The sequence below is a fragment of the Oenanthe melanoleuca genome, chromosome 5 (assembly GCF_029582105.1).
Source record: "Oenanthe melanoleuca isolate GR-GAL-2019-014 chromosome 5, OMel1.0, whole genome shotgun sequence".
In the NCBI taxonomy this organism is placed as follows: Eukaryota; Metazoa; Chordata; class Aves; order Passeriformes; family Muscicapidae; genus Oenanthe; species Oenanthe melanoleuca.
In genome coordinates, this window is record NC_079339.1 from 18,060,685 (window position 1) to 18,075,442 (window position 14,758).

The 14,758-nt window shown below is 48.7% G+C and overlaps 1 protein-coding gene across 3 annotated transcripts; it reads left to right on the top strand.

The window, feature by feature from the left end:
• The first annotated feature begins 296 nt into the window (after positions 1-296).
• On the top strand, positions 297-13,475 carry RNH1 (ribonuclease/angiogenin inhibitor 1). 3 transcript variants are annotated; one of them, XM_056493469.1, is made up of 10 exons: positions 297-498; positions 3,997-4,102; positions 5,748-5,918; positions 7,827-7,997; positions 8,634-8,804; positions 9,581-9,751; positions 10,237-10,407; positions 11,381-11,551; positions 12,295-12,465; positions 12,682-13,475. In XM_056493469.1, the coding sequence occupies exons 2-10, from the start codon at positions 4,017-4,019 to the stop codon at positions 12,767-12,769; spliced, it is 1,371 nt and encodes a 456-aa protein (XP_056349444.1). In that variant the 5' UTR covers positions 297-498; positions 3,997-4,016; the 3' UTR covers positions 12,770-13,475. The 3 variants fall into 3 exon arrangements, with proteins under 3 accessions (XP_056349444.1, XP_056349445.1, XP_056349443.1); XM_056493470.1 differs by lacking the exon at positions 297-498 and adding an exon at positions 2,255-2,323; XM_056493468.1 differs by lacking the exon at positions 297-498 and adding an exon at positions 2,385-2,403.
• Positions 13,476-14,758: the final 1,283 nt, after the last annotated feature.

Below are 14,758 nucleotides of genomic sequence, written 5' to 3' on the forward strand. Positions count from 1 at the left end.
CTGGGAGGTGGGATGCAGAACCCCCAGGTGAGGTGACAGGTAGGCAGTAAAGTGCTCAGCATTGTTCCTAAGCCCGGCAGGACAGGCTTGCCCAGAAAACAAAGAAACTACGCAAACTCCATCATCTCTATTCACACTGTAACACTGTGGTGGCCTAATTTTTGGACGGATCCTTCAGTGGCAACTACTCCCTTGCTCTGGGCTAAACCACTGCAAGTGGCCACATGATCCGCTGTGAGAAGTTAAAGCTGCCTCTGTCGTCATCAGGGGCTTTTTATAACATTTGCCTCGTCACAAGCCAGACACAACCGTGTGCGCAGTGCTTGCTCCGCAAGGCCCTGAAGAGCTGCCACGGGAGGAAAAAAGCCGTCAGAGCCCAAAAGCGTTTCCCTCCCTCTGGCCGGCACCATGTGTACGACAGCAGAGGTTGCGTGGTAACGGCGGCAGGAAGGCGCCGGCTCTGCCCCCTCGCTCCCGCACGGCACCGACAGCAGCGAGGTACGTACCAGCGGCAAAAGCAGCCTCTGAAACTCCCGAAACTTTCCCTCTGCTGTCCGGGGAGGAGCACGGAACCATTTTAAAGCCGTGCTTTGTAGGGAGTAGATGGTTGTGCTTAGCTGAGCTGTTGTGTGAGCCAGGGTTATAGGAAGAGGGTGTTTGTAGGAAGATAAAACTGGGGGAGATGCTGAGATGTTGAGGGCGGAGGGAGAAAGGCAAGTCGGAGTGCTGCCTAGTGCCTCTTGGCACTTCAAACCCTTTCTTCGTTCTGTCTTGTGAAAATCTGAATGAGCTTTTACCGGGGCTAAAACTACCGGGAAACAATAGGGAGGGAGACAGGGAGTAGCCGGCAGGCGGAGGGGGAAGCGAGCCAAGGGATGACGAATGCCTTCCAGCCCTGACCAAGCGCTGCCACCCTCGCCCCGCCTCGGGAGGGATGTGCGGGACAGGCACTGGCCACTGGGGTCGGGTGGGGCAGTGGCACCCGCGGAGAGCCCGGGAGGGCCACAGGCCTGGCAGCAGCACAGCCCGAGGCGCCCATCCTCCACTGCTGTCACAGCTCCGTTCCAAAGAGCTCAGAGAGAGGCCTTTGTGCCAGCGAGGGGCAGCTCTGCTCAACGTGTTGAGCTAGCGAGGGACACAGATATGAGAGAAGACGCGTTGTGGTGACAGGGATGGGGAGCAGGGACATCCCAGGCCCTCCAAGCTGGCCCCTGTGCCCAGTTGTCTGGGAGCTGGAAGTCAGGGAGAGCACTGAGGATATTTTTGTTGTTTCCAGTTCAAACAATTCCTAGTTCGGAGCTCTCTGGGGAAGTCCTGTCTCCCCTGGCCGAGACCTTGCCATGGTGCCTCTGGCCTGGGTCATCTGCATGCATTCCCAGCTTGCTCCAGATCCCGGCACACAGCAGAGGTTGCCCTCCCAGCCGGTTGGGACACCACTTCATTTTACATTTGATACTCCCACCCTTTGCACATCCCTTCATTATAGGGATTTCTCCTTCTCCTGTCTTGCTTCCTGCGTATCTCAGGGCTTCTGCTCAGGGGAAGAGAACAGCAGGGAGATCAGGGTGGATGGGGAAAAAAAAGGGCAACGGGAGATAGGAATAAAAGGAAAGGGAGAAAAAGAGGATGAAAATAGAGAAGTTGGTGAGAAGATGAAAAAGAGGGAAGACATAGAGTAAGAGGAGAGATAGAAAAAAAAATAAGGCAGAAAAAAGGAACAAAAGAGAAGGAAGGAAGGAAGGAAGGAAGGAAGGAAGGAAGGAAGGAAGGAAGGAAGGAAGGAAGGAAGGAAGGAAGGAAGGAAGGAAGGAAGGAAGGAAGGAAGGAAGGAAGGAAGGAAGGAAGGAAGGAAGGAAGGAAGGAAGGAAGGAAGGAGAAAATGGGGGGAAAGAGGAGGAAAAAAGGGAAGAAAGAGAAGGGGGAAGCACATGAAATAGAGGAAAGTAGAAAGTGAAAAGGGAAAAAGAAAAAAGAAGGAAGTGAGGAAAAAGGAAGGAGATATTAAGAAAACATAAAGGAGAGTGGACGGGGAAAGAAAGAAAGGAAAAGTGGGGAAAGGGGAAAGAAGGTCAGAAGAGAGAGAAGCAGGGAGAAGTCAGGAAAGACATGAAAGAGAGGGGGAAAGGGCGTTAAGTGTCAGAGAGGACCGGAAAAAAGGGAGAGGGGGAAAAACGGAAGGAAAAGAGGAAGAAAAAGGGAGCGAAAGAGGAAAAGGGGGAAGAAAGGGAAAAAGGGGAGGAGGGACAGATCCTGCTCCTCCCCGCCGCGATACGAGGCGGAGCCGGGCCGGAGCCGGCGGCAGCTGCGCGGTGGCGGCGCGGCGGTAGGAGCGGGGAGCCGAGCCGGGCCGGGCCGGGGGAGCGGGGAAGGAGGAAAGCCCGGGAGGGAAAAGCGCTGCCTGCGGTGCGGGAGGCAGCGGGGCGGTGAGCGCCGGGGCGGGGGGACCGGGCAGGGCGGCAGCGGTGGCGGCTGTGCCCCGGGACAGGAGCGGGCCGCTGCGCGGGACCCGGGCGGGAGAGCGCAGAACTCGGGGCTGGGGGGAGAACGCTTTCTCCATCCGGGCGGGGGTAGAACGGGAGAGTGCCGAGCGCCGCGGGGAGGGCTGTGACAGTCCGGCTGCCGCTGTCCCCTGGCGTGTCGCCGCTGGCTCCGATCCGCATCACCCCGCGACACGTGGGGATGTGGTGCCGTCCCACGGAGGCGTGGGCCGGGATTCCCGGCAGCGCTGGCGTCGGGAAGGGCAGGGCAGAGGCCGAGCGCGTCGGGGAGCTGACGGTGCCTCTGGCGCCTCGCTCCCCGAGTGCCGCCGTGTCCCGGTGCCGCCGCGTTCCCGAGTGCCGCCGTGTCCCGATTGCCGCCGCGTCCCGGTGCCGCCGTGTCCCGGTTCCGCCGCGCTCCCCGAGCCCGCCCCACGCTGGGCGCGGCCACTCCCGCGTGGGCGCCGCCGTCTGTTGTGGGTGCGACCGCACGGGAGCGCCGGCTCCGAGCTGGGACCGCGAAGATAGCGACTTCGGGGTCCCCGTGATGCTACGGCGGCACAAGGGGTTGGGATGAGGGGAGACGGTGGCTGCCTGCAGCTCACGTTCCGATAGGATAGCTCAGGGATTATTTCTTTTATAAATGCTCCGTAGCCTGAGTCATGCTGGCCAAACCAGGAGACCAGGGCTGCGTTTTGTCACCTACTACAGCGCTGCCTTTAACCCCATTCCTTGTAGACTAAACCTGCTCAGTAGCTCAACTGCTGGCTTTGGCATGGTTTTGTGCACGTTTATCTGGAGCTGTTCTGCACAGTGTTGTGTTTACATCACTTCAGAAATGCAGTTTGACTGCAGAACAAAAAAAAAAACACCCCGAAAAACAAAAAACAAACCACCCCAAAAAACAAACATGCAAAAAAAATTCCTGCTTACCAGGTTCTCTGTACTTGGATTTGCTTGGATATCGAATTGTGGAGGAACGCTTCTCCCATGCACGCAAGTTCCACTTCTCACATGCAGACACATGTCCACCAGGATTTTTAATTTGAGCCCAGGCAGTTCTCGTGCTCATCTTCCTCATTCACCCAAGTTATCTCAAAAATACCACAATTTTAAATGCAGGTTCCACAGTGGCTCAGGTGTGCCACGCTGGTGGAACTTGGTGTCTGTGTGGCTCAGCAGTGCAATCGTGAGTAGCACCAGTGCCCCATACAGCTCCCTTGGAGGTGGAAGGAGAATGTCTTTTTCTCACACAAGCAGCCTTCAGATAACAGACTTTTGCCATATCTCTTCAGGATTCCTGTGCTTTTTTCCTCTCAGAGGAAGGCCTTCCCAAGTCCCAGACAAAACCATTCCAACTCTCCTGGCCTTATACTGGTGTTTGCAGGTTTTGGAAAATTACAATCTGTCCTGTTTGCACAGTATGACTCATGGCTGAGAGCTGGGGGGATTGAAGAACATCATTGCTTCTCAATCAATTTTTTTTTAAAATGTGGTTTTATTTTGTTTTAATTTTCAGATCTTATCTCAACTGTCAAAATGGAACTTGACATCCAGTGTGAAGAGATGAGCCCATCTAGATGGGCTGAACTTCTAACTACAATGAAATCCTGCAAATCCATCAGGTAGTAACTAGTTGTGTATCATCTCTTTTGACTAAGAACTGTTGCATTTCTCTCCTGTGCTTTTCATCTTCAGAACTGTTTGACCTGGGACTTACAAATTGCATGGCAACATGAATGAGTCTGCCTTTTTTCATCCAGAAAGTTAATTTAAAAGGGGGATAAACCCCCACCTCTTGCAAAGCATTTTCAACTACAGATAAATATTCTTGGTATGAAGTAATGTTGCCCTGTTTCTTGGTGTGCCATAGGGCTCAGCTAAGTAATGTGATTTAAATATTTGATCACTGTTTTGGTTATTCTGCCTTTATCTCTCAAGAGGAGGAAGATACCTTGCTGTGCTTATTAGGTTGCACACTCTTTGGGTTGCAGGCTTGATGGTGTCAAGTGATTTTGGCTTCAGTAGTCAGGTACAAGCTGTGTGCCATCAGCTTTTAATTCTTCACTTGACCTTCAGAAGTACCAGCCTTGTTTGTTGAGCAAATACTAGGAGGGAACCATCTCCTGGGGTGTAAGGTGTAGGACAGGGCCCAGAGGAGTTGCTCTTGCAATCTTTCCCCTCTGGTCGGGAATTCACACTTCATGGGATGGCATCATCCGGCTGGGGCTGGAGAGGATGGGCCACTTCATGCCAGCAGTGCCTCAGAGGGCATCGGACCCGGTGAGGGCAACTTGCTTTTGTTTTGCAAAGGAGCCTTCTGCAGGCAAAGCTTCATGGGCTTGGACTTGACTTCCCAAGGCCTGCCTTGGGTGGCAGAAGGCAGTGGGATGGTTGTCTCCTGGGCTGCTGACTGGGCTGCTCCAGAGGCAATGGATGAGGGTGACTGCTGCAGGGATTGTTCCATCAATGTTGAACATGACATTTCATGACATTGGAAGTCATGTCTTTTGCTGTGGGAGGGAAGGAGAACCCTCACAGAGCCTCAGTTTCCATACTGTTGTCTAAGGAGAAATGACCAGGCAACTCTTGGCACTCCTGGCTGTGACTGTGCCTGAGGCTGTATGGTTCTTTGTGACACCTTCCTTTTGCTCTGTGTCTATACCTTCCTGGCTGTCATGAGCTCCTGATCCTTTCCTTGGCTCTCCTTTCAATCCAATTCATCCCCATCAATTTAGTAGCACCTAGAAGAATGCCCATGTCCAGTGGGAGAAGCTGCTGCCAAACTGCAAACTCAGGGTTTGTGTGCTGAGATTTCTGCTGAAAGGAGATAACAAACCCGCATGACTCATCTGCAGGACACCAACCTGCTGATGAGTGTCTCTGGGGCCAGCTACAAACCCAGCTGGGCTGTTCTCAGTGCAGAACCAGTCTGACAGCCTGTAAGCTGGCAGGTCGTGTGTCACTGTCACTGTTTAAATGAAGGTGCTTCCTGCTTCCTCCAGCTGTAGGGGGATGACTTGTGCTCTCTTCTGTGTGGCATAGAGAAGGAGCAAGTCTTGGGAAGCTGCCATCCAGCCCATCCTGTGGTGCAGCCCAGAGCACACCTTGGTTTGGCCATGCAACACCCAGCAGGTCCTGCACATACTTATGGAGGCATCCCAGGAGCTGCAGGGACATTGCCCACTCTGCTTTCATGAACAGTCTTCCTGCCAGGGAGAACTGAGAAACTCTGTGGACTAAAGTGCTCCTTTTCTCCTTGTCTTTCAGGTTGGATGATTGCAATCTCTCCAGCAGTAACTGCGAGGATCTCTCTTCCATCATCAATACAAATCCATCCCTCACAGAGCTGAAACTGAACAACAATGAGCTAGGAGATGCAGGTGTTGAATACCTTTGTAAAGGGTTGCTGACACCAAGCTGTAGCCTGCAGAAGTTATGGTAAAGCACCTCTGATTGTCTTGCTCTTGGAATGCAGTCACAAATGAGTGTTTTGAGGTCTCTTAAAGAACCACTAGCAAAGGCAGGTTTAATATAAAAGTGAAAGTACAAGAGTTTGTTGACAAGGTTCACTCTACTACTTACTAGATGGTTAAAGCACATACAGAAAAAGCAAACAAAAATCTAAAGTCAATAAGCAGTGTCAACTGAAGAATTATTTACATGGAGGCTGCAAGAAGGGGGAAGGGTCAGGACAGGAAAGGGTGAATAAAGAAGACAGTCCTTTTGAATTCTAAGGTTTGGAATCCTTGCTAAACTGAGTCCTGGACTACACCAACACTTTAGGCTTAAAAGTTTTAACAGCACTTAAACTTAACAGCACATGGTTAATAGCTTGAGTTAAACAATTTAACAAAGATTCAAATAGAATTTACTATAATGCAACAGTAATTCACAGGCCTAACTTACTTACATATCTAAAGTACTTAATAATCTAGGACAGCAACAGTCACAGTCCATTTGCAATAGCAGATTCCCACTCACAAGCACACAAACCTAAAGGAGTATGTACAAGGTGCTCACCTGTGGAAAATTCCCCTCAAATTCAGTGAAGGACTCACATCAGAAGCCTTTGGGGTTGAGCCTTGTGGAGCAGGGGTGCCAGCCCAGGATCCATGATTATTCAGCAATCCTTGGCACGCAGCAAACTGGAGAGTTCCTGGCTCTGAGAGGCATTGTATAGAGGCACCCACCACATTATAGCATTAGTGGGCTTCCCTCAGCAACCCTGGTGCAGGAGCTTTAGTCAGAGCCAGTGGCTGCTGCCTCTGTTCCTCAGAAGCCCTCAAAGAGATGTCTTCTCTGTCCAGCATCTCTTCTGCAGGTGCAGGAGTCCTCCAGCTCCTAAGGGGAATCTGGGATCCTCAGGACACTACCTGGTAAAAATCATTTGCCATTTAGATAAGATATTAAAGTTCCTGTGCCCCCTGCAATGAGGACTCAGGCAAATAGGAAGAAGGTTGACTGTGAAGCTGATGAAACTGCAGCTCTCTGATGGGCCTTCAAGGAGTAACTGTGGTACTCTCTACTGGAAGACTTAAGTAATTTTCAGAGAGTTTGCCCTAGGCTTCAGACTTCTCCACATGCTCAAGTAACAGCCTAGATTAGTGTTTTTTCATTCTGTAAAAATAAAATTGGGGTTTTTTGGGGTTCTGGCAAGTTGCCTTAAATAAAAGAGAAGCCAAATAAAAAGGAAATAAAAGGAAGAGGAATATAAAGAGGAATAAATAAGAGGAATAAGAGGAAATAAAAGAGCAACCAAACCCAAGTCAAACTTCCCTGCACATCATCTCTCCATTGCTCTAAAGTCTTATCCAATAACTCTATAAACACCCCATAGCAATACTAGCACAGTTCCTATGCTACTTCTCCAAGCCTGAGTGCTGAAGGATCAACATCATAGATCCTTCTTGTACTATACCATTAAACTAAATTATATCCATGGTTCTATGAGATTTTAACTTCTGCCTACTCTGGATCACTTTTCTAGAAGGGGCAAGAAATTGTAAGATGCCTTTGCTTTATCCCTGAGGTCAGCCTCTTGATATTTAAACCACTTCTATAAAACAGTTGTAGGGTGAATCCTTATTCTGGTGGAGATACTGTATGAGTGATTACACTGAAGGAAGCATGGGAGCTATTGTTTGTGGCACAGGTGTAATTGATAAAATATGGCACACCTGTAAAATAATGGTACTAACTTGGACAAACCACTTCCTAGAGGGTAATGCACAATCAGACCTGTGGTGTCCTTTCCATATTCCAACCTTGGCAGATAAACCTCTCTGAGAAGAGCCTCTGTAATTCTAGGAGTGCATTTCCCTCACCCCTGTTGCCTCTCTCCTGCAGGCTGCAAAACTGCAATCTGACAAGTGCCAGCTGTGAGACCCTGCGCTCTGTCCTCAGTGCCCAGCCGACCCTGACAGAGCTGCACGTAGGGGATAACAAACTGGGAACTGCTGGAGTGAAGGTGCTGTGCCAAGGGATTATGAACCCCAGCTGTAAGCTGCAGAAGCTGCAGTAAGTAGTCACTGGGCTTTTTTGATCATCAGACAGGCCATGCTTGCCTTTCCCTTGAGACAAGCAGGAGTTTTGTTGCCAGGTGTGGATTTGTTCTTGTTTACCTGAAATCGTCATGCTTGTTCATGCTGGTTGGTCTTATGGGTTTGGAAGAGTCAGGTGTCTGTTCCCATAGGCTTTATAGGCCAGGAGTTAGCCCTCCTGGCCATGGTGGCTGTAAATGCAGGACTTCTCAGATGCCCAGGAAACATCAGGTTTGCTGCCCTTGGTCTTTGTTTCATGACTGAGCAGGACCTGGGTGTATTTGCAGCCCACAGCTCCCCCCAGGCAAGCGCAGAGTTGAGGCTCATGATGGTGTTGCAGTGCAGAGCTCAGCTCTGGGCTCCAAGCTGCCTGTGCACTGGGTTAATGGAGGCCCCCTGGGATCTAGTTTAAGAATTAATGCTTCCTGAAATGAACAGAGAGATGCTGTTAAAAACTCTTACAGTAATCTTTGGTTTTATGCATTGCCTGATCTCAACTCACATTGGCATGTCTTCTGCCCTGGCTAACATGCACCAGGCTCAGCTGATTCTTGTGGTAGCAGGATGTGTGAGGAGGGCTGTCTTTTTGCCTGGATTTCTTTTCTTCTTGCAGGCTAGAGTACTGTGAACTCACAGCTGATATTGTGGAAGCTCTCAATGCTGCTCTGCAAAGCAAGCCCACCCTGAAGGAGCTCAGCCTGAGCAACAACACGCTGGGAGATACAGCTGTAAAGCAGCTGTGCCGGGGCCTGGTGGAGGCAAGCTGCAACCTAGAGCTACTACAGTAAGGAAGAGCTGGTCTCCAATGGCAGCTAGTGCTGCTGCTAGTCACACCATCCACAGGACAGGAAAAATTGTCGTCAGGAATGCTTAAAATGCAGGCCAGATTTTTTGCTGGCTCAGATTTATGTAACTGGAAACTGCACACAAATATCTGGGGCTTTCAGTTTTGGAGTTTCTGGCACTCCAGGTTAAGCCACTACTTACTGAGGGAGACTGCTTACCTGTGTCTCAGAGCCGAGGAGCAATCACCCTCAGTGGCTCCAGTTCTTAAACTGGAATTACCAGCCTGTTGAGTATACTTATTCAGAGCCCTTTTTTTGCTACAAAACAAAGGTGCTGGGTTTGGCCTCATTTCTGGGAGAGCCCATGAAGGGCTTTCTGGGAATACACAATTCATTTTATCTTGCCCCTGAGGTTCAGCAGGGGTTGGCTCAGCAGGGACTCACTGTCTGATGCTGCCAAAAGTTCCCCTTAAAAAGGATGACTGATAAAAAGGGGAAGTTTGGCAAGAACAATCCTTGCATTAATGCATATGAATGGCTGGTTCAAAGTGCCCTGCAGCCTCATGAAACGCAGGAGCAGTGCCTTACCCAGAGACCCGCCTTGAACACCTGTATCTTCTCTTAACCCTGTAGGATGTAGCAGTCCCTGGCTGAGCTGCACTGGTTTGCAGCAAGGAACCAGCCCACAGACCCTTCTCAGTCTAAACTGGGGTACTGGGGTGAATCTAACACAGTGGGTCTGCAGCAGCAACTCCAACTGTGCTTTTTCCTGCAGCCTGGAGAACTGTGGCATAACCAGTGATAGCTGTATGGAGATTAGTGCTGTTCTCAGGAACAAGTCATCTCTGATGGATCTTTCTGTGGGGGACAACAAGATTGGGGACTCCGGTTTGGCTCTGCTGTGCCAGGGAATGATGCATCCTAGCTGCAAAATCCAGAAGCTGTGGTAAGAGTGGGCAGAGGTTTCTTATATACTCTTTCTGAGCTGTTTAGGTTGTGCTGCTGGTTTGCTCCTAAGTGGAAAGTTTCTCATTTACCTTTACAGTCAAAAAAGTGTCTCAGCTGCAAATCAGTAATTTCCCAAAAACTGGGTGGAGAACACCATGAAGAAGTAGGGCCACGCTGAAATTGCTTAGATCAAATTCTGGGGAGAGGGCAAATGGAAGTTTCAAATGGCATTACCTTGATTTCCAGTTGAGTTATCTGTCTACTAGAATTGCATATTTCTGTTTCTTTTTTTGTGTGTTACAAAGCAGAGCTTTTGGTGCAGAAAGTGGAAAGTAAGGAAAGGAGGATGCTGTGTGGTATGATGTATGAAACTATATAAGAAAATGAGACAATGTAACCAGAAATTCAGAATACTAACACAGGACTCTGTTTTCTAATCTAAGTCATTCTTGGGAGAAAACAACATTTTGTTCTTCCCTGCAGGTTATGGGACTGTGATCTCACAAGTGCTAGCTGTAAAGATCTCTCCAGACTCATCAGTACAAAGGAGACCCTCACAGAGATCAGTCTGATAGACAATAACCTGAGAGATTCAGGGATGGAAATGCTGTGTCAGGCACTCAAGGATCCCAGATCTAAACTTCAGGAGCTATGGTGAGCTGCTGTCAAGTTTCACATACCCACTGCCTTCTTTGGAGGCCTCAGTGAAGAAAGATGTAAGTGAAATAATGCCCACCCAGATAGATTCTCAGTTGCAATGGTTCTATAAGCAACTCCTGCTGGTTGTTACTGAAAGGATTTGTAGAGTTAAAAAGGGCTTTTCTAGACTTAAAGACTTTAAAAGGATTTGTATTTCTAAACTCGTAGACACTTTGAGGATGTGCCCCATCAGTCACAGTTATCACAGTTATCCTGTTATAAGCAAAGGGAGACCAAGCATCACTTGCAGAGCTTCTAATTAATTGTTTTATCAACAACATAATGGAACTGCAACACAGTGGCAATTAGGAGACTTTTAAAGTTTGAAAGGCCTGATGGAATAGCAAAATGAGTGCTGTGATCAGATATCTCAGGTTCTCCACTGGAGCTAAACTCTCTCACTGATGAGACAAAAGAAAGCACTAGTGACATTAAACATTTCTCAGCATCCTGTCCTGTTGACTGTATTACATTTTAGGTTGGGCTGTTCTGGTGGCTGGGAGAAGAAATTTGTTCTTTCACTTAAAACTTGAATTTTCATACACTGCAGATTCAGCTCCTGCCCCTAGCTGGGTTCTTCCCCTGCCCTGGTGGCCTGGAAGTTAATGGGGTGCCTCAGGAGTGCACAGTGGAGCCAACAGTGACTGTTAGAGCAGCACACTTCATCCTTCTTTGTTCCTGTGCTTTTTGGGCAGGTGCCTTTCCTAGGTGCACATTCCAAGACAGACATCCCACATAAAGAGTGGGAGAGGTACTGCCCAGAAAGGACTAAGCAGACAGGCATTGAGAGCAGTACAGTGATTGCAGGAAAGCTCTGGTTTCTCTATTCCCACTGTCTGGGCTCCTGTTAAGTAAATGTAAAGAAGTGAATGGTGCCTGATAGTCTCTAGATGTCCCACATAGATCTCATGTCACTTTTGCCTTGCAGGGTTAGGGAGTGTGGGCTCACCACTGCTTGCTGCAAGGCTGTCAGCTCTGCTCTCAGCACCAACAAGCACCTGAAAGTACTGCACATAGGTGAGAACAAGCTGGGAGACACAGGTGTGGAGCTCCTGTGTGAAGGGCTGATGCACCCCAACTGCAACATCCAGTCCCTATGGTAAGGTGCACTCTCAGTAGTCAACTTCTCTCTTGCTGTCTGAATTCACCCTTTGTCTTCTACTTCCATGGTCCTTTTGGGTGCCAGCACAAGTAGGGGTCCAGCCTCACTGGAGTGGAGCCAGCTAGAGCGTCACCTCCAGCCCTGGGTGGGATTTGCCTTCCCCATGAGCCTGTTCCTTTCCCAGATGGGCTCAGCTGTGGGCTGTGTGATGCTCAGGGCCCTGTGCTTGTTCTCTCCATGCTGTTGGACAGAAGCTAGAGCTGTGCTCTGATGCCCAAATTCACAGTGAGCGAGTGGAGCAGATAGGTCACAGGAGACATCAGTAAGACTTGCAAGTCTGTCCCAGAAAGATATGTCTTTTGAGCACTTAAAACTACTTGGTCATCAACTGAGAGGCCTCAGTTGTCTTCTTTAGAGAGGTGGTTGCAAGTCTCAAGTGTAGTAATAAGAGAAGATGATGCATGATGGTGAAATTTGGAATAACTTCACTGGGTTCCTTCTGTGCCCATAGCCACACACTGTAATACTTTAGGGAGGCCTCTGAGGTGTTCAGCAGTCACCATGAGGGCAGCCATCTCTGTGCCAAGACCACAGGCCAGCCCCTGCTGATGTCTCGGAGTTGCCATTTTCGCAGGGATCTCTGGTCCATGCTGGGGATGTCCACAGCTGCTGCCTAGGTGTGGGCAGTGTTTCCTGGAGCCAGGGCTCACTGCACTGGCCTCTCCCTCCTCTCCCTGCAGGCTGGGTAACTGTGATCTGACAGCAGGCTGCTGTGCCACCCTTGCCACCGTCATGGCCACCAAGCAGTGCCTCACCGAGCTGGACCTGAGCTACAACCCTCTGGATGACGAAGGCATCAGGAAGATCTGTGAAGCCTTGAGGAAGCCCAGCTGCAACATGCAGCAGTTAATGTGAGAGATGGTGGTAGCCCTGGCAGGGATGGGAGGCTGGTGCTGGTGAGGGAGTAAGGGGATACTGGGCTGTAAAGCCAATTTCTGGCTGCTCTCAAAGCCAGATGAGGCCCTTCCTGGCACATGACCTTCCCATGCTGGCCAGTTGTGCACCTTTCTCTTCCCTTAACAGGAGGATGCTCACTAAATCTCATTTGCCTTTTTGTTTTGGTGTAGTTTGTATGACATTTTGTGGAGTTCTGAAGTGGATGATGAACTGAGAGCCCTGGAAGAGTCTAAGCCTGAAGTGAAGATCATTTCATGAGTGGTGACTGCCTGCAGAACAACGTCAAAGCAGCGTCCTCTTCTTAATCTGAACTTTTCATACGTAAAACTAATTAACTTAATAGGGAATATTCTTGTACCAAAACCATTTGTGGATTCCCTGAGTGGGTGTCTGGGGAGCTGATCGACCTTTTCTGCGTCTCTGGATGTACTAACTCTGAGACTCATGAAAGCTGCAGCATCACTATCCTTGAAATAAACAATTACTGTCTTGTAGAAGTGGGTCTCTAGCCTTTAGGAGCTCTTTAATCCTATAATCCCTTCTAATGAATTAGTTGGGCTTTAAAGAGAGCTCCTTTCCCAAGGCAAGAGAACTACCCACTGTATTGTTACTGGGTGGTGCTTTTGATAGGTCTCTGGGGAAGGCTTTCAAAGAAACCTAAATGTTTTTAATTTTAAACTGAGCTCTCCCCTGTCTTTCCCTAAAAGAGTTATTGGAAAAGCAGTGGTGGCCAAGGCACTAGAGAAAAAAGAAATGAGCAGCTGTTCATCTGTGTAATGTCAAAATTCATGTCCTTTGAAAAGCGATTTTCATACAAACAAAAGATTCTATGTGCATTTCTGCTAGTATGGGAAATGATTAAATGATTGATATGTTTGATCTGGCAAAGAGTAGTTCTACAGGAACTTTATACTTAATTTTTCTACTTATAAAAATAAAATATATCTGTATATTTCTCCTTTAAGAGCAATCTAGTTATTTGTGAACTGAAATACTAATATCTAACTGAAATACTAATAACACCTTGTTTTACTTGTTTGATTTTGGTAAGTCCCTAGCTGAAACATGCCAGGAGAAGATTTTAGTCAAGGATTTAGGTAACAAACAAGCCTAGAAGAAATTTTAATTTTTAGGGGACGCTGGTGTTTCAAGGCCAGAGTTGTAACAAACCATTTTTCCAACAGAAAATGCAGCTTCTGCACACCTAAACCACAAAAGAATGCATATAGCTTTAAAAATATAGAAGACAAGCCTATCATTGTCCTTGGCTGGCTTTGCAGGATGAATGCCAAAAAAAATCCCATTCCCCAACATGTCTTCCTGGAGTGGTCACTTTGTATTTCCTTCACTGGCAAATTCTGTGTGGCACCCAAGGTAAAGGTGTTCTCCAGGCTTTGCTTTTTGCTGCTCACACTCATCCCATAGAGGCCACAAATGGCTTTTCTTTGTCCTAGAAGACTTGACCTAAGGAGTTCCTACTTAGCCTTCACAAACCTAAAAAGGGGCCTGAGAAATAGCTTAGTTGTGTCTTCAGGTGGGTGTGAAGGATAGGATTTGGTTCTTTCCTCAAGGCATGTCTCTCATAGCTGCCCAGAATGCTAAAAACCCACTCCTTTTTGCTTTGGTCTTCTCCATCAATAAAAACTTACCCATTCTAAGGGACTCGGTAAACAGGCTTTTCAGTTCATGGTCTCTCCTAAATTTGGCATGCACAGATGCCCAGATTAATTTCATGCTGGGGGAGAAGACAGGGCTTCAGAGGGTAAAGAGATGTTTAGAGGGCCAGAAAAATCAGGCATCTGGGAGGGTGTAAAAACAGCCCTCTGAAAACAGCAAACAGTATTAGAAGTAGATTTTCCCATCCTGGCTACCCGAGGGGGGGCACTCTTCTCTCACACTGCAGCTTGCAATGCCTGGAAAAAGCCTGCTCTTCCTCCCCCACAGGCAGATTGGGAAGGGTCTGCCTCCACTGGGGGCATTCAGCCTGGGACAGTCTGCTCCCACCAGGGGTGAAGTCCATGCTTGCCTTTGATCCCAGAGTGGCTTTGTATTTCCTCCAAGAACGCAGACAGAATTTGGAAAAGTCTCCCCAGCAAATGCCATGTGTCCAGCTGCCAGCCACAGCAAGGAAAACCACAAGAGCCATATTTTGCCTCCTCATGAGTTCAGGGCATCTCAGGCCAGGCCAGCCTGGCAAAGCTCTTCAGTTCCCCTAGGATGAGGATGAATCTGTGCACTCAGACTTTA

Excerpts from the sequence above, each read along its gene's own strand:
- RNH1 (XM_056493469.1), top strand. The coding sequence starts at position 4,017 with ATGGAACTTGACATCCAGTGTGAAGAGATGAGCCCATCTAGATGGGCT. Across the intron at positions 10,408-11,380 it reads TCTAAACTTCAGGAGCTATG|GGTTAGGGAGTGTGGGCTCA; the intron begins GTGAGCTGCTGT and ends TTTGCCTTGCAG. Across the intron at positions 11,552-12,294 it reads TGCAACATCCAGTCCCTATG|GCTGGGTAACTGTGATCTGA; the intron begins GTAAGGTGCACT and ends CTCTCCCTGCAG.